This window comes from Alligator sinensis, unplaced genomic scaffold (assembly GCF_000455745.1).
Source record: "Alligator sinensis unplaced genomic scaffold, ASM45574v1 scaffold1451_1, whole genome shotgun sequence".
Lineage (NCBI taxonomy): Eukaryota > Metazoa > Chordata > Crocodylia > Alligatoridae > Alligator > Alligator sinensis.
In genome coordinates, this window is record NW_005842351.1 from 1355613 (window position 1) to 1376646 (window position 21034).

At 45.6% G+C, this 21034-nt stretch overlaps 1 protein-coding gene across 2 annotated transcripts in view; it reads left to right on the forward strand.

Annotated features, from left to right (window-relative positions):
- Positions 1 to 1715: 1715 nt before the first annotated feature.
- Positions 1716 to 21034, forward strand: part of TRUB1 (TruB pseudouridine synthase family member 1) — a 53068-nt gene continuing 33749 nt past the window's right edge. Inside the window, exons 1-3 of one of the 2 annotated variants that reach the window (XM_014522434.2) lie at positions 1716 to 1783; positions 5231 to 5326; positions 12233 to 12288. In XM_014522434.2, the coding sequence (XP_014377920.1) occupies positions 1762 to 1783; positions 5231 to 5326; positions 12233 to 12288 (174 nt within the window). In that variant the 5' untranslated portion in view covers positions 1716 to 1761. Of the gene's footprint in view, positions 1784 to 2591; positions 2818 to 5230; positions 5327 to 12232; positions 12289 to 21034 lie in introns of those variants that run through there. The other variant, XM_006029022.3, reaches the window with a different exon arrangement.

Genomic DNA, 21034 nt, shown 5'->3' on the forward strand with positions numbered 1-21034 from the left:
TTCTTACAGGTAAGAAGATAAAAATGATCCACCCGTGTGGAACAACCATAGAGGATTTTGCTAACACAAGTTACTCACTTGTGTGGTGCTGAACTCTCTCCCTGCTCTTCTTAAAGGTAATGGGAGCAACACTCGTTATGGGCAGTGGAAATACTGGTACAGGATCTGGCCCTTTTTAATAACAGGATGTAAAAGGAGGGTCCAGGGGGCAGGATTCAGAATGTCTGGGCTCATTTTGCACCCGTCAGCATGGAGCTGAATCCGTTCATCTACCATAGGCCAAGTACCTACCAAAATAGATATATGTCCTCATCCTGCACTAAGGGCCTGCAGATACTTATCTATGCTTAGAGTTAAGCACACATTTCTAAAGGAAAAGGCCAGGGGGCCTGTTCAGTCATCCAGTTTACCCTTTTTTATGACATAAGACATAAAATTTCACTCTGCAATGTTTGCATTAAATGCTTATTTTTGGTAGATGCTGGTAAATCCTTATTTCTATAGCAGTGGGGGCCATTCTTTCTGGCAGGCATGCCACGAGCTAAAATCTGCATCCTCCCCGAGTGCCACTTCAAACCCCTTCCCCTGCCCAATCTGCTGCTCTACTTTTTGCTCCCTGCCTTATCTGCTGCTGTTCCCTCTGCTCCCTCTCTGATCTGCCACATGCCACACACAGAGGCTGCCCGTGCCACTCATGGCACACGTGACATGCATGCGGTTGACTACCCCTGAACTATAGCTCCTGGAAAGACGTGTAGTCTTGACTGAACAACATCAAGAGACAGAGTATCTACCACCTCTCTAGCTAAGTTGTTTGAATGATGGATCACCCTCATTATTAAACAATGTGCAGCTGATTTCTGGTCTGAATTCACCTGCAATAATTAGACTTACTGACTTGTAGCATCTGGCTCTAGGACTGTTTTTACTGCTGGCTAATGTACTTAGGAGCCTGATCTGACTTTCATTGATATCAGCTGAATGATGCATTTGACTACAAAAGTAAGAGAGCCAGTTCTTTGCCCCAGGTGAGAGTCCACTGACTTCTGTGATGTTAATCCTGATTTATACCCATGCAACTGGGATGAGAACCAGGGCCATGTTTCTAAATCAATAGCATTACAAAAATGTTTGTGCATTTAAAACAAAGCAGAAATAATAATAATAAAAAAAGCAGTCACCTCCATTCTGCTATCAGCTCTCACCGGTTCCAACTTATGGGGAAAATATACATGTTGTGTCACTGAATATAAATAGTTTCCTGGGATCCCCTGACTTGGGAGTAAAGGCAAACAGTGTGTGATAGGGATGGTCAGGGAAGGTAGCAAAGCAAGGGAAGGCCTTCCTGCCTTCCAGTTCCCTGCTCAGCCACCCTGCCAACCCTTGCAACTCCTTGCAAACCCCTTCCCTCTGCAGGCTTTTCATATGCAAATCTGCTCATCCCAGGCAAATCTGCATTGCTGAACCTTGGGCCTGGGGTTTGGGATGTAGGGTCCCAATACTGATGTAGATTGCAGATTTGGATTTAATCCCATCCGTGGATACAAATTTAGCTCTTTTAGAGCCTTGGGAACCCTGCAGTGGGCCCGTAGGAGAATGGACCACTTCTCTCCAGTTGATGACCCTGGCATGTAGCCTTACATTGGTAGTAATGCCAACTCTCACAAAAAAATCACGAGACTCCTGATTTCCAAGTCAAATTAGCTCTGACTCATGATCTCTTGATAGAGAGATCAAATCTCAGGATTTTTTTCTCCTGGCATGTGTAGAGAGTACCAAACTGGTAAGTCTATGGAGGGGAAGGGGCAGGAGGAGAGGGAAGGGGTGGGCAGGGGCAGATCAAGGCCACCCACGGTGAGGGAGGGACTGGAGCAGGGCCTGGGGTGAATGGGGCCCCGGGGTCGGGGTGAGTTCTGCAACAGAGGTGTGTGTGTGTGTGTGTGTGTGTGTCTCACCATAGCATGTCACATCTTGCCAGGGGGTGCAGGGACTCCCCTTCCCTGGGCTCCAGCCCCTCACAACTTCACGAATAGCCCCCGCTCCCACACACACACACTTCAAAAATAGCATCTCATGATTTACATTTCAAATCCTTTGATTTTTTAAGAGTTTGTGTCATGATTTTGGACACGGTGGGGTTGCCAATACTGTACTGGGGCTGCCACAGTATTGTCTATCCCTCCCCTGCAGCATCCGCCGGCTGGGCTACCCCGTGCCGAGCCACTGCCACGCCAGCTCCCCTTGCTCTGGATTCATGAACTTGCATCTCCTCCCGCAGGAGCTAACCCATCTGACCCGTGGCAGGAAGATCTCTTTTGGACCAGCTAGAGAGATGCTAGAGGAGCATTAGGGCGCACCGAGCCTTTGCTCTAGTTTCGGGGCGGGGCTGTCTGCAACCAGAAAAGGGTCCAGGCAAAATGATACGCTCCCTGCACCACGCAGGCAGCATCTCCAGCTGCAGCCCCCAGAAAACTACCAGTCCCAAGAGCCCTTGCAGGTCAGCATGCTGCAGCAGGCAGGGCAGGGACTACATCTCCCAGGATGCCTGGGAGGAGGAAGGAGTCTGCCTCTTCCTTGCCCTCTAGCTGCTGGCTGCCTGGGAGCTGCACCCACGTGGGGGGAAGCAGGGGCAGAGCTGCTGGCCTGGGCTCTGTGCTGGCAGCATGGCCAGCAAGGTGTGCGAGGAGCTGGGGGCCTTGATGGCCAGCCCGGCAGCAGACAAGCTCTTCTCGCTGAGCGGGCTGTTTGCTGTGTATAAGCCCAAGGGGCCTACCTCAGCTGATCTGCTCAACCAGCTGAAGGCAAAGCTGCTGGCAGGTACAGCAGGGCAGGGGCAGGGGTGGAGATCCAGGCTGGGATGGGGGGTGGTTTGGGGAGAAGAGGCAGGTCTCGGGCGGGGAGGTTTGCCACCATGCAAAGGACCTGCAGCGCGCGTTGAGGCCGTGCCCAGCTTGGCTCTGGAGCTGCTCTCTGGATGCCTGCGTGCAGAGCGGGCTGCCGGAGCGGCGGTGGTGGGACCCTTGTCCCAAGCACCAGGGAGGGGTTTGGGCGTGCAGGTGTTTGCCCCCCCCGGCTCTGCAGCAGCATGCGTCTTTCCCACCCTCCATGCTGGCAGATTGCTAACCCATCTGAAACTGCGCCCGTGCAGGCAGATGCCTGGCCCACGGCGCAGGTCAGACCCCTGATTTGCACAGGGATGGGGAATGGCCGGTTAGAAAATCTGGTCCAGGGTCAAGGGGCTGCAGAGGGGCACGCGGATGAGGGCTGAGGCAGAGTAAATGTCTGCCCAGACACTTCCAGCTCTGGGGGGAAATTCCTTAAAATTAAATCCCAGATGGAGTTTCCTTCTCTCCAGTGTCTGCTTGCACAAATGTCGTAAGAGTGGGGGTACTTTTTGTCTGGCCTCCTCATGCAGCTGGGAAACCTGCCCGGCAGGCTTGCGCTGGCGTCCCCCACAAACACGGGCAGGACCCGAGCAGTCACTCTGCTGCCCTCACCACCCCTCCATTTCCTCGGCCCATGTACATTGGGCCCGTTGTTGACAAAGAGCAGGTCAGCAAAAGGTACTGTTCTCTAGTTTTTCAGGTTGCTTGCAGGTCCCGGTCTAGCAGTCTGGTTTCGGTCCATGGAGGGAAGCCCACTGAAGCCCGGCTCCAGTGTTGGGAGCAACTGCAGGTTTGGGGCAGACCTGGACCAGCCTGCAGGTTTGGGGCCTGCCTGAGTAAGCTTATCACTTCCATGGGGCTCTGTGCCACCTCCCCTTCTGCACAAGAAATTAAGATTGCAACCCCCTTACGGTGAGGACCATGTCTGCACATCCGTGGCATGGTGGAACCGTGATCCTCATGCGCTGATTGTAGGCTCGTTTGGCTTTCAAGGTCCCGGTCCTGATCTGAAAACTGGATAGTGGATCCCCGACCTGTGGGGTGACCTGTGGAGGGGGGCTCCACACAGCTAGGCTCCATCTCCCTGTGATAGCTCAGTGCTGGATTGGGATCTGTGTAAAATCATAATAACAGTCGCTTTCTAAATCATTGCTGTTTCTGTTGCTTGCGTGGGTCTTTGAAGCACTGGGAAGCTGCTACCAGCAGTAGGGAGAAAGTGAAGCAGTTGAAATAATAAAGTGTCATGGTAAACCTACAGATCTAGGTGCAGAGACTTGAGGGCGCGTGGAGCCTTCATAACCATATTATTTACTAGCTTTTAAGTTCCCAGTGCCCTTCAGTGTGTTGAATGAGCCCTTCAAAGAGTGACCTGGGCTGAGGAATTCCTAGATCGGATTAAAAGGCCAGTCACATTTGGACAATCAAACAAATACAGCTGGAAGGGACCTCGAGGTCATCCGTTCTGCCCCCCGCTCTAAGCAGGATCGTGCCTGCCCAAACCGTCCCAGGTAGATGCGCGTGTCTAACGGGCGCATCTACATGTCGCCCTACAGTGACATAGTGAGGCACTATGTCCCCATACAGTGCGCTACGTCACTGTAGCGGTGCGCTCCCTGGGCATAGTGCGCCGCTAGCAGCAAAATCTAACCGTGCACAGTGCACACGGTGCAGTAACCACCCAAAGGAAGTACTAAAGCTTGGCGCTGTAGCAACATCGTCGTATGGTGACATGTAGACACACCTAACCTGTACTTAAAAATATCCCAATATGATACTGTTTGTGTGTGATACCACGAAAGCAGATACACCACAGCGCGCAGGTTCTGCTCGCTTGCCCGCAGCCCCGTGGAAAACATGCAGCGTGCAACATTTCTCCCATGTTGTGCAATTAAATATGGCAAGACTATTTGTACTGTGTTACCATAGAGAGGCAGTGATTGCACACCATTGTGTGTGATAGATGATCGCTCTGGTGGGGATCTACTAATGATGAGGCTCCATGTTTCATTAATGAAACACACCAGGTAAATTGCCCACAGTGGTGTTCTTTGAACCTTTCATGGCAAATCTGTTTCTGATGGCGCAGGAGATGATTTATTATTATTGCCTGATACTGAAATGGCATGCGGTGAAAATTGCTGTAGATGAACCAGTGGCGATTTTTTTTTTTAAGAGGAGCAGTTCCTATGGTCTCAATTCATCGTTTAATTGGGGAAGAAGGGAAAATCCTTTCTGCTAAATTTGTTCTGTCTTTTTGGTACCTTTTAACATAAATACCAGATACTTTGCCTGCTGCCATGTGCCGAGGTTGTCTTGTAATGCCCCCTGTCAATTTATTTGTGCAGAAGCTGGTGTACAAGAGGTTGTAAGAAAAAGGAAGAAACCAATCTTGAAGATTGGACACGGTGGGACTCTGGATAGTGCAGCTTCAGGAGTTCTGGGTAATGAAAAATATAAATATCTGTCATGTTTGTCTCTCTCTTATTTAACGAATTTTGCCTCTGTTAACTTGAGATGGATATGTACTTTTGTTTGAATAAGCTGGCATTTTGCAGCTGTCGTGATTTTTTGGTCGCATTTATTGTTATAATAATGTTTCTAAAACACCGTTTCTGTCTCCAAAGAAATGTTAAGTGCTTTACGTGTAGGCTTCAGTTCAGCCATCTGTTATATAAAGTGTAGCAACACAATAGATTAGGACAAGAAGTGAAGGTGATCCCATCCAGTAGAAAAAGGGACATTTATAAGCTTCCCTGTTTATTGTCGTCAAGTGATTTTCTGCATCAGATACAGTGTGATGTACTGAAGGGCATCATTTTGGGACTGCAAAAAGGATATGCACTTATGTAAAGTATGCACTTATCCAGACTTCATGTAAGCAATCATTACTCTTAAGGCTGCAGCTCTATCGGTGCTGTAGTATTAGCAGCTTTTCATAGCTTCATTTTAATATCTTCTAATTAGTCAGTGTGGTGGCTTCTCATATTACAGCAGGGACAGTGCAGTGCACTGAAGGACTGTTGATTTACAGTGCTCTCGGTGGCGTGGTACCAGCAGCCCTGAAGCTGACTAGCTGCAATCATTTTCAAGGCTTCCAATAGCTGCTCTTTGACAGATCCTTCCCCTAGGCTGTTTCTGGCACAGTTAAAAGGACTACAGCGAGTTACAAAGCAGGCGGATGCAGTTCCAGCTACCATGCCCCTATCTGAAGTGCAATTAAGTTACATAGCAGGCAGTTGGGCTGAAAGATGCAATGTGCTGAAGTGGTTCCTACATTTAAGGGATATGTAGGTTAACTGGAGTGTGTTGCAGCATAAGAAATAGGGATCACACTGGGCCTAACATGGTATTATACACTTAGAACAGATGCATTTATATCCAAACTGGCTGTGTTGAGTTTACCGGTAGCATGATGTTCTGATAGCCTGCCCTGCAAACTTACGCTTGGGACACAGCGAGCTGGATTACTCCCATCTTTGCACCAATAATTTTATTAGTGGACAGCATAGAATAGGAGCTGCAGTTCGCCTAATCCGACTGGTTTGGCTTTTTTAATTCTTTTCGGCCCTGCAGAGTAAAAATCCTGGTTGGAAAGAAGTCAACAGATGTGAGTGGCTATGGTGGGGGAGTAGATAGGCTGAGTTGTGATGCAGTCACTTCTCTGAGTAGAATCACTCTGAGCTGTGTGCAGAAGCTGCAAATACGTTGATGCCCATCTGCTGGTAATTGTCTTTCTCTTCCACCTGTGTGCACTGTTAACTTGCATAGACTAGAAGTGAAGCTTGAGCTCTGCTTGCTCCAATTTCCTGTACTCTGTTGCCGTTCATTGGAGAGCACTGCATCTAGTTATGAAGCTGATGTTCTCTCCGGCACAGATGTTCCCACCGAGCATAATATTGCTGGTTGTGGGAAGTCGAGAACATTGATTTAAGGGGCGGGGGAGAGAAATCACTGATGCTTTTCAATTGCTTCTACTGTTTCTCTGCCATCCAATGGGCTCCAGAGCTTGCTCTTGTGGTATGAGAAAAAGTATTCATGCTTGGCTTGTATCTGGTCCGGCCAGAAACGTGTCTCACCTTAATATGCTGCTGATCGATCCTTCGCAAGGGCACAGGATGTTTCATTCCACTGACATACAAAGTATACAGATAGAGATCAATGGAAACCCAACTGAAAAGGACAACACGGGGAGGGGAGTGGGGGCAAATGCTTTCAGACTTTTAAAGAGGGTAGAAGAAATAACAGGGGAGAGGAAGGAATTAATAACAGAGACACAAACAGCTTAATGGATCGCTCATCTCTTGTCTTTACCCTGGTGGCAGTGGAACATCTTGTACATGCCAGTGGGCAGCGTCACAAAACACCTTCTGTGGCTGCTAAACCTCCTTTCCGGATGGCTGATGCTGTGCCTCTGAGTTCAGGCTTCATGTCGAAGTCATTCGTTGCTGCTTCCTGGCAGACCTCTCGTATACACGTGTGCATGCTAAGGCCCTGATCCTGTAGCGTTTGGACATATGAATAATTTTTGCATATGTGAGTGAAGCACTGCCACACCTTCATAGGGTGCTTGGGTCCAGTGATGCTGAATGCCGTGCAAATGTCTAAATCATTTTTTTTTTTTTTTTAAAGATGCATTTTGATACTATATTTAATTTCATACTTTGTTTCATACTTTGAAGCTTTGCAAATGTAGCATAGAAAAGGAAATGTAAAGGTGTTCAGTTCCAACTGTTAGTACAAAAATTGTAAAGTCTAGAGAAACAAATGGGAGCGGGGGTGGGGGGCCAGTTAATCCTGATTGTGATTCTTAATGTCAGTTCAGAGGTGTATTTATTTGTCTCGGGTCCTTGCCATGCCATTGAGCCCACGATTATTTAAATGCAAGCAGATTAATCACAGTAATTAATTATTACTTTTTTTTAAGGGCTTGAAAATAAAAGAATAACAGAAGTAAAACTAAAGCAACCAGGAAACAACGTGGTTCCTTCCATTAGTTTTCTCCGTATACCTCTTGGGTGAGAGCTTGTATCGGTGATTACACCATAGGGAATATTCTTCTCCGAGGTTGCGGACATGCCACTATGGGTCTGAGATCGCTTCATCGGATGCTGTGAAAGACTTGCACAGAGCAGTGTTAGAGTAATCTGAATGCAGAAGACAGGAGGGAGAGGGGAGAGACCTCTCCCAGCACTTTGCTTCCCTAAGGTGAAGTGAGCTCAGACTCACAAAAGCGTCTATACTTCTGATTCAGTTAGACTCTAAGGTGCATCTCTACCTTGCCGCCTTCCTGATTTCAGACCAAAATGGCTAACTACCCCTCTCTGCAAGACTACCATTATTAGGTGTTCAACACCTACATGATTCACAAGATAAATCCAGCTATTTCAGAATAGGAGTCAATAGCATCAAAAAAACATTCTTGCTCTTTTGGTCTTTCTGAGTTCTTTGCAATAGAAACATTTTTTCGGTAGGCAAAAAACAAGTGAAAGCTTGTGGCATTTTATGAGGGGTGCCTCAAGTCTAATGATGGGTGCCTTGAATCTGATGAAATAGAGAACCATTGTGTTATACATTTTTCAAGGGATAACTTTACCCTTGACTTGAGTGACTTGCTTCGTAGTAAGGCTGCGTTTTTTATGGTCTCTGCACTTAGTGCACGTAAGGCCAATTTGCTATATAGTAAATATGTCATGTAGCTACGCCCTAAGTAAGATAAGACCAAAGTACATTATTCAAATCAATGGCGAGTCCTGTCTTACTGTATTATGGATAAGTATACAGTTTGTAAATGGGCAAAGAGAAGTGATCTTAATTCAGTGCTATGAAAATGAAGTATGTGTTTAAATAAATTACTCAAAGAAGCCATTAAAGGACAAGTCTAAAGATGGGCCAATTAATTATTAAGAATGGTAAATTCAAGCTCAACTTTGCTGTTTGTTTTACCAAGATTAGCCTGTATCTCCTTGCCAGAAATACATAGACTACACAATCTGGTGCTTAACAAAATAAGTTGTTAGTATGTTGTTTATACTCTCATTGAAGTTGGGAAGACATGTACATCCTTCTGGGCTTGGCTTGTCATTTTTCATTGGCTCAACACCTTCATGTGAGGGTCTTGATACAAGCTTCAGCTCACAAATATGTAGCCTGTAAATTCAGTCTTTTTAACTACAGTATGTGGCAATGTTGCTTTTGTCTTTGTGGTAGGAAATGCCAAAAACATCCTTAGAATTGAAACCCTCTTTTTTGGGGGGTTTGTATGAGGATTTAATAGGAGTTAAAATGTTACAGTATTTACTGGAGTACAAGATGAGATTTCCCCTCCCAACCCCAGTCAGCATGGGGAAAACAGCCCCATGTCTTACATACAAGGAAACCACAATAAATACATTGCCTGTTTCTGAACTGCTGCTCAAAGCAGCTTGTGGTCCGTAATGGAAACCAACTATGATGTTGACTAAATGCAGCTATAAAAAGCGTGGCCCATAGTGGGCAAACTTACTAATGGAAACCTGCCACTTTTTTTTTGCAAAAATGTGTGTGTGTGTGTGTGTGTGTGTGTGTGTGTGTGTGTGTGTGTGTATGTGTGTGTGTGTGTCCACTTTTTTTTTGCAAAAATGTGTGTGTGTGTGTGTGTGTGTGTGTGTGTGTGTGTGTGTGTGTAGATATGTGTGTGTATATGTGTGTGTGTGTGTGTGTGTGTGTAAATAAACAAATTATGTATGTAACTCCACCTCCAGCACTCTGACAAGTGGCCCTTGTGGTTCACTTGGCAGCTCAAAGCACACTAAAAACCCGTAACACAGTTTGCACCGTGCAACCGCACACCCATCTCCATCCCTGTACCCCGACCCACTGCCCTCCTTAGAGGGCAACTTGTTCAGTTGAGTCCTGAACAAGTCTATGCCAGACCCCTCTTCCCCAGAAAGATTAGTTAGTACAGCAGTTTCCAACCTTTTTATGGTGAAGATCACATTTTGGCACCCCAGGATCTACTGTGTTGTCCCCCTCTGCTCCACCCCACTTCCTGCCTCTCAGACGAGCTGCCTGGGCTCTGACCCCGTTCACCCAGCCCGGCCGGCAGGAGGCATTGCTCAGCCCAGCCATGTGCATTCTGCTGCCCCTGATCGTGGAGCCTCTGACAGACTGAGATAGACTGTCAGAAGCGCCACGATTGACCAGTTGATCGAGATTGACCAGTTGGCGACCACTGGGTAAATGCAACATCTGAATAAAATGTGAGGTAGTGCCCATTAAGTGCAGTTGCACTCAGCACTGACTCTTTTTAAATGTCATGGTGAGCCACTGTGTTGCATACATTTCGACTTCCTCTTCACTCCCACAGCTGAGCTGCACCTTTCTTTCCCATTTCCAATGATTCCTGTTTCTTCACCAACCTTAAATGTCTGGCAAACCTCACCAACCAGGGCCCCATACATTTTGCCCAGTTGCCCCCTCTCTCAGCCAGTCCCATATGATTAGTGCTGATGAGGTTGCTCTGTGCCTTATTTGCATATAATTTTTTGGAGGATCCCAGGACTTATGAGAAGAACAAGTTGTGGGGGCATAGGGCAAAGGGGCTACCTTATGCCCCAGGTTTATTTTCCGTTCTGTAGCAGTGGGAAGGGGAAAAAATCAAGGCAAACCTCCAATAATTAGATTCCATACCTGGAAAACTATGCAAAATGTATACCTTTTCTGTATATAGAATCGAATAAGGGGGGCGGCGGTTATTTTATAATCAGGATCGTCTTATATTCAGGTAAATATAGTATTTCTGGTGAATCTTCATTTTTATATAAAATCATGTTTCCAGATTTTGAAATAGGGTTTTTTTTTTTAAATTGATTTAAATGATTTGTAGATTATATTTGATGACATTTAAGTTTGGCCAGTCCTTAGGTTGTTTTTGTCATCCTGACTCGGTTAAGGCGTTCCATCAGCATTTCTAAATCACTAACATGAGAAACCAATTTCTATTCCTTAATTGGGAAATTAGTGATCAGTTATAACACAGTCATTTGAACCAATATATTTGCATGTAACATCTCATTCTTCACATAACGGTGGTATCAGGCAGTTATTACATTTGCAGATAAACATCTCCAGGCATTAAAATGATTATGACTTTCAAGAGGTAACAGGTGCAACCAATATTTCTGTCACATGTACAACTATACTATAGATAAGCTTCCATTTATAAGAACATAATTCAAATTCTCTTTATGGATTTAAAGTGGAAGATTTTTCCCTTTATCAAGGGAAGGGATACAGAGGTACACTTTTATATCAGAGCATGTAGCTCTTATGAAACAACCCGAATGTCTGTTGTTTCTGGAATATTTTGTGGAAAGAAGTATGAGAAGTTATATATTAATAATCATTTTTGTATTGGTATCTCTTAAACAAGAAAATATTGGAGAATTTTGTCCCACTCGCATGGTGATGAGCACTTACAATGCATTAACAATATGCCTGATTTCCAATGCTTTTTGCCTTCTTATTTTACCCACTGCTTCAACCTGCTGTATTTGCAGGAAACCAGCAGACAAAATTATTAAAGAGAAGCATATTACTGTAGGAAGCTTTAATTTAAATTATAATACCATAAAGAGGTTTTTTTTCCCATCCATTTACTTCATTGATGGAGATCTGATTGATTGTTAATGGCTACATGTAAAAATGTGATTTAAAATTGAAAAAGTCAGTGGTCCATACACACACGTCAGCCTGTGTTTGATAATAAATGATCCTCACAAGAGACCCAGGGACCTCCTGATTATTTTACTTTCTTGCCATGGTCCTATCACAGCTAAACTAATTTCATTTATGGGATTTGCTGCTGCCTTGGTTGTGTTACTATTGGCCACTAATAACCTTTAAATGGCCCATCAGTTACAGTTATGCCTTTGGCTCGCTAAAATGAACCTTGCCAAAGACTTTATCAAACCAGACTGAGGGACATGGTTAATTGCACTGCGCATTTCTTCACCGTGACTGCAAAAACCGCACGAAAGAAAGAAAACCCAGGATAGAATTAAAGCACATTAACAATAGGCAAAGCTTATCTGTCTTCCACTTCATGCCCTCTCTTTTTCCTCAGCCCCTAGTAAATTGAACATCAGAGGTGTTTTCTCTTAGGCAATATCTTTATCTTTCGGGATCCTTCCCTTGCAAGACTCATTCAACTCATCAAGGATAATTGAGCCCATTTATACGCCAGCAGTGCAGGAAATGTGATATTTCTGACTAACGTGATGTATGGCAGTGAATGATGGTACATGCAGAGATTGTGAATCCAGTTTTTGTAATGGATTGTTGCAATGTTCCTCTTCCTTTCTTTGCAGTGGTTGGTATTGGAAAAGGAACAAAACTGCTCGGAGGTCTATTGGCAGGTTCCAAGGTAAGAAACATGAAAGCTGCTTGTCTCTTCATTGAAAAAAAAAAAAATGTTAAGGTGAATTCTGGCACAGGGAACAAAAACAGCCAAAATTTCCAAGAAGGATTTGGAAGGGCTCCCTTTTGGAAGAGACCACCCCAAAGCTTGATGTTGCAAACATTAAACCAGCAGAAACACTTCTCTCCGCCGTTGTCCCAGAGAACTTCATTGATCAAAGCAGTTTGGTAGGAAGGGTTTCTTGTGTTTTGATTTACCCACCTCCCTCCCCCCATGTTCAATTCTGTAACATTTAAATAAAAGAAACAGAATGTGCTGTAAATATTTTAATATTCTAACTTTTTCTGGGTGTAACTGTATTGGATGAGGTTTTCTGTGAGAACTATAATATCCCATTTCTCTTACCCCGTCATGTAAATATATGAGTAATAATATAACTCTTAGTCCATCACGCTTTGTTATGCAGTCGCAACTATTCACATCTCCTTTATATATATGCATATGTATATATATAAATCTCCATGGTGTTTTAATGTGAAATGTGAATATTAATCTTTCACATTAATATTGTTGTCATGGCTAAAAAACCCCCCCCCCCCCCCCCCACACTGAAGATGATGGCCCCACTGCACAAAATACTTGGAGAACATGTTAGTAGAGGCATTCTCTGTTCTCCAAACCCTTGCAGTCTGATTTGGTGCAAGATGTGACGAGCAGTTGTGTCCAAAAAAAGAAGAGGAGGAGGAGGAAAGCAAAAGCAATAAAATCGTGATGGTGCAGTCAGACTGATGGTTCCAAATCATGTTAGATTGAAGAGGTAAAATCGACTGTTTCTGACTTGCATCTAATCAGATGATTTTTTGACTAAATTCTTGCACATACGGCACAGGTGGGTGAAGATGAAAGAGCCGAAAGAGCAGAGGGTGCAAGGGCTAATTCAGGGCAGGACCCTGAGAATTAGGGTCAGCATGAAATAAATGATGGAGACAGGTCTGAGAGATGCTGACAAAGGGGTATAGCAGGCTAATGAACAACCTTAATTAGGTTTTTCTTACAACACATTGGTTACTTGGGAACTGAAGTGGGAGGCTAGGGAGATTGAGAGTATGCTGCGAATCTGAGAGCAAGGGTGTACAGATGCCTATAGAGGTCCCTTCAGAATAGGCATTCTCTCTTCCATTTTTGTGTCTAGCACCATGGGCTTTGCCTGGCACTGAGGCAATACCATAGTCCATATATTAGTGCTCATCATAAAAGATGCTTTTTGTGTTTATATCACCAGCTTAAGGACTAAGGTTTCAAATGTTCACTCACCTTAGTGGCGTTAATTAGGCGTGTGATACCATTATTGTCAATGGGTTTGCTCATGTAAAGAGAGAGAATGGGTTTGCTTGTGTGTGAGAGAGAGAATATCAGTATGCAAAAGCACAAGTGACATTAAGTGGATATGAATAACTGTCTCTATCTCCATACTTGATGAATACCTGGTAGTCTGGTCCTCCACTGGTGTTTCTTGTCACACCAAAGCCTGGTTTTATGTTTCCATTCACAATTGTAGGTTTTGGGGAATCAAGCAAATGTAGCTGGATTGCCCAAATATAGCTACTCCACCAAGTACAGCTCTAGCTCTGGGAATCCAGGTTTTGAGAAAATCAAGTGCTGAGGTTTTATAGAATATTTTTAAATGGGAAAATTGGACAAGCATAGGAAATGCAGAAATCAATTCACTCTCCAATAGACTTTCTGTTACTTTAGGAAAGTCGATAATGGGCATACCCAACTGACAGCCCCTCTAATGTATTTCATGCTGACAATTTTTTCTTTTTCCTTTCTGATCCATTAAGCTATTTGTAGATGTTGTGTCAATGATGTGAACTGATTGATATTCCCTTAATTTTAAGCTGAGAAAATTTAATTCTGCAGGAGAGAATTCAAGACAAAGCAGTTGTAGCAACCACGTGTGACCCAAAACCCATTGTAGTCAATAGGAGTCTTTCAGTTGACTGCAGTGGGCTTTGGACTAGGCCTTTAGGGCCAGGTCTTCAAAGGTATTCAGGAGCCTAAACCTGCAGAAAAGTTTCTGGAGCTAGATTTACAAGGTTGACCTTTGTCTACAAAGTGAATGGCAGGTGCCAACATTTAGATTCTCAAGACCACCATCTAGCCCAGACATGCCTGTATTGCCTTGCTGTCTTAAAGCTCTACCAGTAAAGACCGTGACAGCGCTGAGCAGTTTTTCACCTCCATCTCACAAACTCCTTCACAGGCATTTGTCCGCCTGTCTTGTCTGCAGGGTGAGAACCAGGGGATGCTTTCAAAGCACATGCAGTTCCACACAGGACACCCACGTCCTCCCCCTAGCTTATATTCAGTAGCGTAATGGTCAAGACTTTTCCAGGAGTATTGTGGTGTGGTGTGCACTCACTGTTTTCTATTGAAACTGTTCTATTCTTATCCAGCCAGTGTCCTTGGCATTTATTATTAGATAGTCTCCACTAAGCATGCCCACTTCTTTGAAACCCATTCTTTGGCACCTCTCTCTCCCATGCCTTATAGGAAACCTTGGTCCCCTCCACCTGTTACATTTATGCCATGATTAACGTGTTAATCATGGCATAAATAGCAAGGGGGGTACCTGTGCACCCAATGAAAATACCATAAATGGCAGACCAGCCACAAAATTGTTCTACATGTAATGTAAAACAATTTTATGGCTGGTTTTTATGGCACCTTAAATGGAACAGGTGGCTGGGTTAGGGACTGCACTGGGGTTTGAAACTGGCCCCAGTGCAGTCCCTGACAGTCAGCTGTTCCAAACCCTGATTGGGCCTGGCCCTAGATCTGTGGGCACCCATCTTTCAACTTGCCAGTGCAGGGGGGAGCATATTTCTAGGCTTCTCCTGCACTGGTGAGTAAGTCATGATTTGGGGTCTGATCCCCAATCCCAACAGTTGTGCCTCCTGCTATGCCACAAATGCATGGCAGGAGCTTTGATTTTGGGATTGGGGATGAGATCCAGTGGCATATTTAAATGAATGTCTGCCAGGGGCTCTAGGGAACGAATTTGAGGTGGAAGGTTCCACGAGGTGGGCATGCACTTGAGTTAGGTGTTGCAACTCCTAAATGCTCCTAGTCAACGTAGCCCATAGCGGGATATTCAAAAGTGCTTGGCAGTTTGCATCTGGGTATAGCAGACACCTGTAAGCATGTTATATACCTGTGGCTGGGGTTATGCATATAAATTATCCCACAGTAAATGCAAGGTGGCTTGCCATACTTTCATTGAGGAGTAAGCTGTTTGTCATTTGTCCTGTTATAAGAGCATGCACACCATCGTACCAACAGGTGGTAAATTCACACATTAACATCCATCATGGGAACTCAAAATACCTTTGATAGTCTAGCCCTTAATGCTCATTTCATTTACTGGAGATCTGGAGGTAAAGAGCTGGTGGAGACTGTACCTTTTTATAGCCCGCCATTACCTCTTGAAGATGATCCCGTGCTAGAGGAAAGCTGAGTCATTGTAACTAAATGCATTTTAAAATATTCCAGGTAACACAGTGCAAAGCTTGAAAGCAGATGCACTTAAAACCAGATTAACTTCTGCTTAATTGCTCCGGTTTAATTGTGACCAACTGATGAGAGCTTCAAACCAGTTTAGGTGTCTACATTAAACATTTGCCTTGCCGTATCTAGGTTGTTGTCAGCAAGGCCATGACTCTTCTATATGCCAACGCTGTTGAAAAACTTTCTTTTTCCATGCCATGGCATTGCCTGGAGTCTGATTTCCTATTTTATCTTACGTGCTTCAGTGTACATCACATGTTTGTCGATATAATTTTTACTCTACTTTGCTACTTTTTATTCTAGATTCAGCTACATTTGATACTTTTTTTCTGCTTGAAATTGTCTTTTTCTTTCCTTTGCCATAGTTGAAAAGAATCTACATAGATTAGGTTCTGTCTATCAGTGCTGGCAGCATAACCACCATTAACAGGCCAAAGCTTATGTTACGGTGGTAAACTCCATATGGCAGTTCTACCAGAGACTGGCATATGTCAGAATTTTTTCAAATGCTGTAAGAAACTTTCTTGACTCTGTGTGGCAGCTATCAACATGATCACTTGATTTGTAATTTATATATGCTCGGGAAGGAGAAACACTCTTTAACTGTAAATTCAATTCTGAAATCGGTGCTCCATCAGATTGACCTCTTTAAGGACTAACTCAAAACAAATAGAAATGTGCAGCCAAGTGCAATATCTACTCAGAGTTCCAAGTTTCTTATCAAGCCCCTTAATGTTTTTCCAGAAATAGAAATATGTGTGGGTTGCCTTGTGGGTTTTCTTTTTATTTCAAATGTTCCAAGTGAGGAAGAGAAGTGCTGGATCCTCTCAGCTCTGCACTGTAAATACTGAGACATTAATATTTGTGCCGTAACATCATCTCTCTCTCTTTTCTCCCTTGTGTTCTGCAGTGTCATATTCTAACTTGGAGAACCTGTTGGGGTCGAGAGAGGAACTATATTCTTGCATTAGCAAAATAAATGTCTCTGGGGCAAGGGTGGGCAAAATATGGCCCGTGGGCCATATTCAGCCCACCAACTGATTGTATCCAGCCAGCAGCTGCTCCTGCAGCACTCCGCGTGGGGTCGAGCCCTGCTCCCTCCCACCTGGGCAGCCTGCACCATGCTTGTGCCTGTACGCACCGGCCCCGGTCCCAGTGACTGCTCATTGTGCTGGGTGGGCAGAGTGGGTGGGAGGTGGCCAGGAGCTGGAGCTTCGTGTGCTGGGGCAGGAGCTGCTCAGCTGCAGCAGGAGGAGGAGGAGGAGCAGCCGCTGGAGGTGAGGGGAGCTGAACAGTAGGTGGGCAGCTGCAGCCTCATCGGAGCAGCCCCACCGGAAAGCTGGGGCTGGGGCCAGGGCCGATGAGCGCAGGCAGAATCACGGCATGGGGTGCCCTGGGTGGGAGCAGCATGGGCTTGGCCCGATGCGGAGTGCTGTGGGGGCAGCTGCAGGCCAGATTGCGGGGGTGGACTGCCCTGCCCTGGCCTGGCGAGTTCTGCCTTCTCCCCCACCACCTCCTTCCCTTTCCCTAACCTTTGGCCGACTCCTGGGACTGAACGCATGGGCAGCCCCCACATACACGTACACACCCCCTCCAGCCCCCAGCCCCATACCACTCCATGCCCCCCCACACACACACATCCCCCCTTCACCCCCATACACAAGATACAAGAGTAAGACTTTGTTGAGCTGTTATGCAATTGCTTCTATATACACTACTCAAAAAAACTTAAATCAGGACAAAAATAAGTTTTTGAAGTAAAATTAAAATATGTTGTAGTAGATGTTTGATTTTTGGTATATGATTTATTTGTTATCTATAATTCGTTAAAATGAGATCTTCTGAAAGAGTTTGTGTGTGTGGCTCTCGACAGCTCACCAAAACTAGTTAAGCTGTCTGCCACCCAAAATAATTGCCTGCCCCTGCTCTAGGGGGAACAATCCTCTCTCAACCCCAGCATACCAAGCTCGATGAATCAAATCGTGGAAGAAATTGCCGTAAGTGAATGAACTAGTCTTTGGCCCGCATGATAGTACACTTTGCTGCTTCTGGCAGACCACGGGTCATGGGTGACCTGAGTAACTCTGCTCCTGGTGCTCAGGCTATGTGCAGGTGATGTTTTCAGACAGATGGTTGAGAGAGAGTTGACTCCAGCTTATAGCAGAAAGCTTAATAGGTAGGGTGACCATATATCCTGTTTTGGCTGGGACAGTCCTGGATTTTGTAGGTCGTCCCAGTCACTTGGTGAAATTTGAAAAGTCCTGGAATCGGCTGTTGGAGGCAGAGGCACTCAGTCCAGCATGGTAGCGGAGCGGGATGGTGCACCAGGCAGGTGTGCGGGCTGGCACCACTGCTCCTGCTTGCAAGTGCCCAGGCCCGCTCCTCCTGAGCAGCGGCTGGAGGCGAGGGTGGCCCAGGCTGGGCATTTCTCCTCTTGCCTGGAGCAGGGATTGGCTAGGGTGGGATGGGGCCAGGGGAGGCACTGCCATGAGTGTGGTCTTGGGAAGTGAGGGACATGTCTTGGATTTTCTTAAAAATAATATGGGCCCCCTGTTCATAGGGATCTTTGCTTTTCCACTAGCTGGTGTTGTAATGTAGTAGCTGAAGAGGATGTAGCCTGGGGCTCTCTGGGGAGGGAGGAGGCCTGGTTGCCTGAACAGCAGATGAGGTTGTGTCAGCCTCATGCTACCCTCTGGGGAGGGGATGTGTTTCCAGCACATATGCAGCCTGTGTTCATGGTGGGATCAAGCAGGACATTTAAGCAAAGCCACTCTGGCTTTATTACACATTTTCTTTGGGGTCGCACCAGGGAGACCCCGGAGTCTGTGCTGGAATCAGCCCAGTGTGAACAAAACCAGGATTTGCCCTTGCTCTGTGCTCTGACTCCTCAGATACCGACATGTGAGAGCTGGTATATCGAGGGTGGACTCTCCAGTGAGAGTCTGCGTTTCATCCAGAGCCCCAGGAGCTGCAGTGGCTTGGGGAGGGGGATTAACATTGACTTTTGGCATTGATTGCAAATGCTCAAGCAGGGAGCAGGTGAATTGAGCATTTGAACTCAAAGGTTGCGGCCTCCCCAGAGGGGTCGCAGTCAAAATGTCACCGGGGTAAAATAAAACACAACCTCCAAGTTGCCTCAGATAATAGAGGCGAAAAGGGATCAAGGGGAGAGCAAAGATGCTGAGTTAGTGGCTTGGTTGGAAAGAGCTCGGATGTTTTCTAGACAGAAAACAGATTCTGTAAGGCCTAAATGGAGATCATTAGTAATCAAGGCTTGCTCCCCTGTTTTGTCCCAGGAATATAGGGCTTGCTACTTACAGGTTTAAATGTACTTGTCATGCTCGGAGCACCCTGACACTCACCGGCAGGGCTGGGACCCCTCATAACATTTAGACGTAGTTTCTATCTCCTTGAAACGCAGCCGCTGCATCGCATTTCCTGTTGGCTCCTAGGCAGGTCTGTGCTCAGCAGGTGGGAATTTGCATAGTACTCATGAGAAGCCTAACTCCCCTTGCCAGGGAGAGGGAGTTGAGGTCAGGTGCTGAGCTCTGACTTGGATTTTGCTCTGGGGAATCTAGCCACCTAAAATGTAGGTGTAGTGCCCAACTCGTAGGTCCCCAGGTCTTCAGTTGGGTCTGGCTGTTAGGACCTGATGATGTAGGACAGGCTGCAAGCGCCTATAATGAAATAACCTGCTGATCGTGTGCATTACTTCTCTCTTCCTGCCAATTGCTGTTTTCCTTATTGCCCTGAGGTCTTATTTTATAACCCTTACAATTCTGTATCCCTTTTAATGTCAAGATGGGTTCCAAGTGCTCTTGCAGGAAGCCCCATGGGCTGTGCATTTAGAAAAAAGCAAAGCAAATGACCGGCTCCCTCATTTGTCCCCCTCCCAAACCCAATTCCTTGCATCTTTTCAAAAATACATTATGCTGCAGTTTTAGTGTGTGCAGTGAATTTATTCTCGTGCAAAAAAAATGAATGGCCTGACTCTTAGTACCCATCTCTTTGAGCTACACTCCTTCCCCTGCCGGCTGACCCTCCTTTCAGCCCCATGTATCTTTGCCTCTTAGTTGCTCAGTGGCGCAGTGCAGCAGGAAGGGTGGAGGATGCTTTTGGCAATGCCTTGTTGTGGCTGGTGGTTAGGGCACTTGCTCATGCAGTGGGAGATCCAGGCTGTATGCCACCAGAGTGGGTTTGAACCTGCATCCCCCATTGCAAGGCCTATCCGCATGGGTTATTGGGCTGAAAGTGCCACCCAGCGTGGCCCAGAATGCCACTCCTGTGCCTGACCTAGCTGCATGAGTAGTACTTAGACCCATCTAAAGTTAGATTTGTCTGGGGGTGCAACTCTGGCTCAGCTAAAGTCACTGGTAAAATTTCTATTGACTTGAATGGGGTCAGGACTTTCCCCGTCTTTTTTTCTGTTACGCCTCTCACATGATTCTGTATAAGCTTGAGTTTCACAGTTTGGAACAGTTTGTTGCATAGTCACAACATCCCTGCCCTAAATACATTAAACACTTAGAGCAATGAGGCAATTACTGCCAGCAAACCTAAATTTGCCAATAAAGCTTCCAGGTGCCTATCTCAGCGGTCCTGCAAGGTGGGTAAAAAGTCTAGCAACACTGTATTGGGCAGCATCTTGCTTCGCTTACACGGGAGCTAAATGTGTTGGTATGTCAGTATTCTGCATGTTTGCTCTGGGAACGATGTTCTTCTAGGGCTAGATTTGGACACTTTTGCTCTCAATAAATACTACCTGTTCTGTGCCGGTGGTCTCTTCCGCTTTAATAGCACAAAAGTAATGCTCATCAAGATAAAAGGTAGTGGAATATGGACCCTCATTGAGTGAGGTTTAGTAGCTAAATGCATGTAGTTGGGAACATAAATGTAAAATAGAATCATTTTGTGCTGAAATAAGGGCCAGCTTCTTTAGAGATCTCTGACTGTAGGGAAGTACAGTCTTCTCCCTAAACTTGCATGTCCTTTAACAAACAGGCTGTATCTCTTCTTGTTTCTCTTCTCCTTGAGATGGAGAGGCGAAGGATACTTTAGCCCTTTGCTCTCCCTGCAAAAGTCTTTAGGAGGCAGCGACTAGCTGTTGAAATGCTGAGCGGTGCTGTGTGGCAGACTCTAAAAAGCAGATGTTCCTGAAACTGTGAGAAGTGAATCAAGCAAA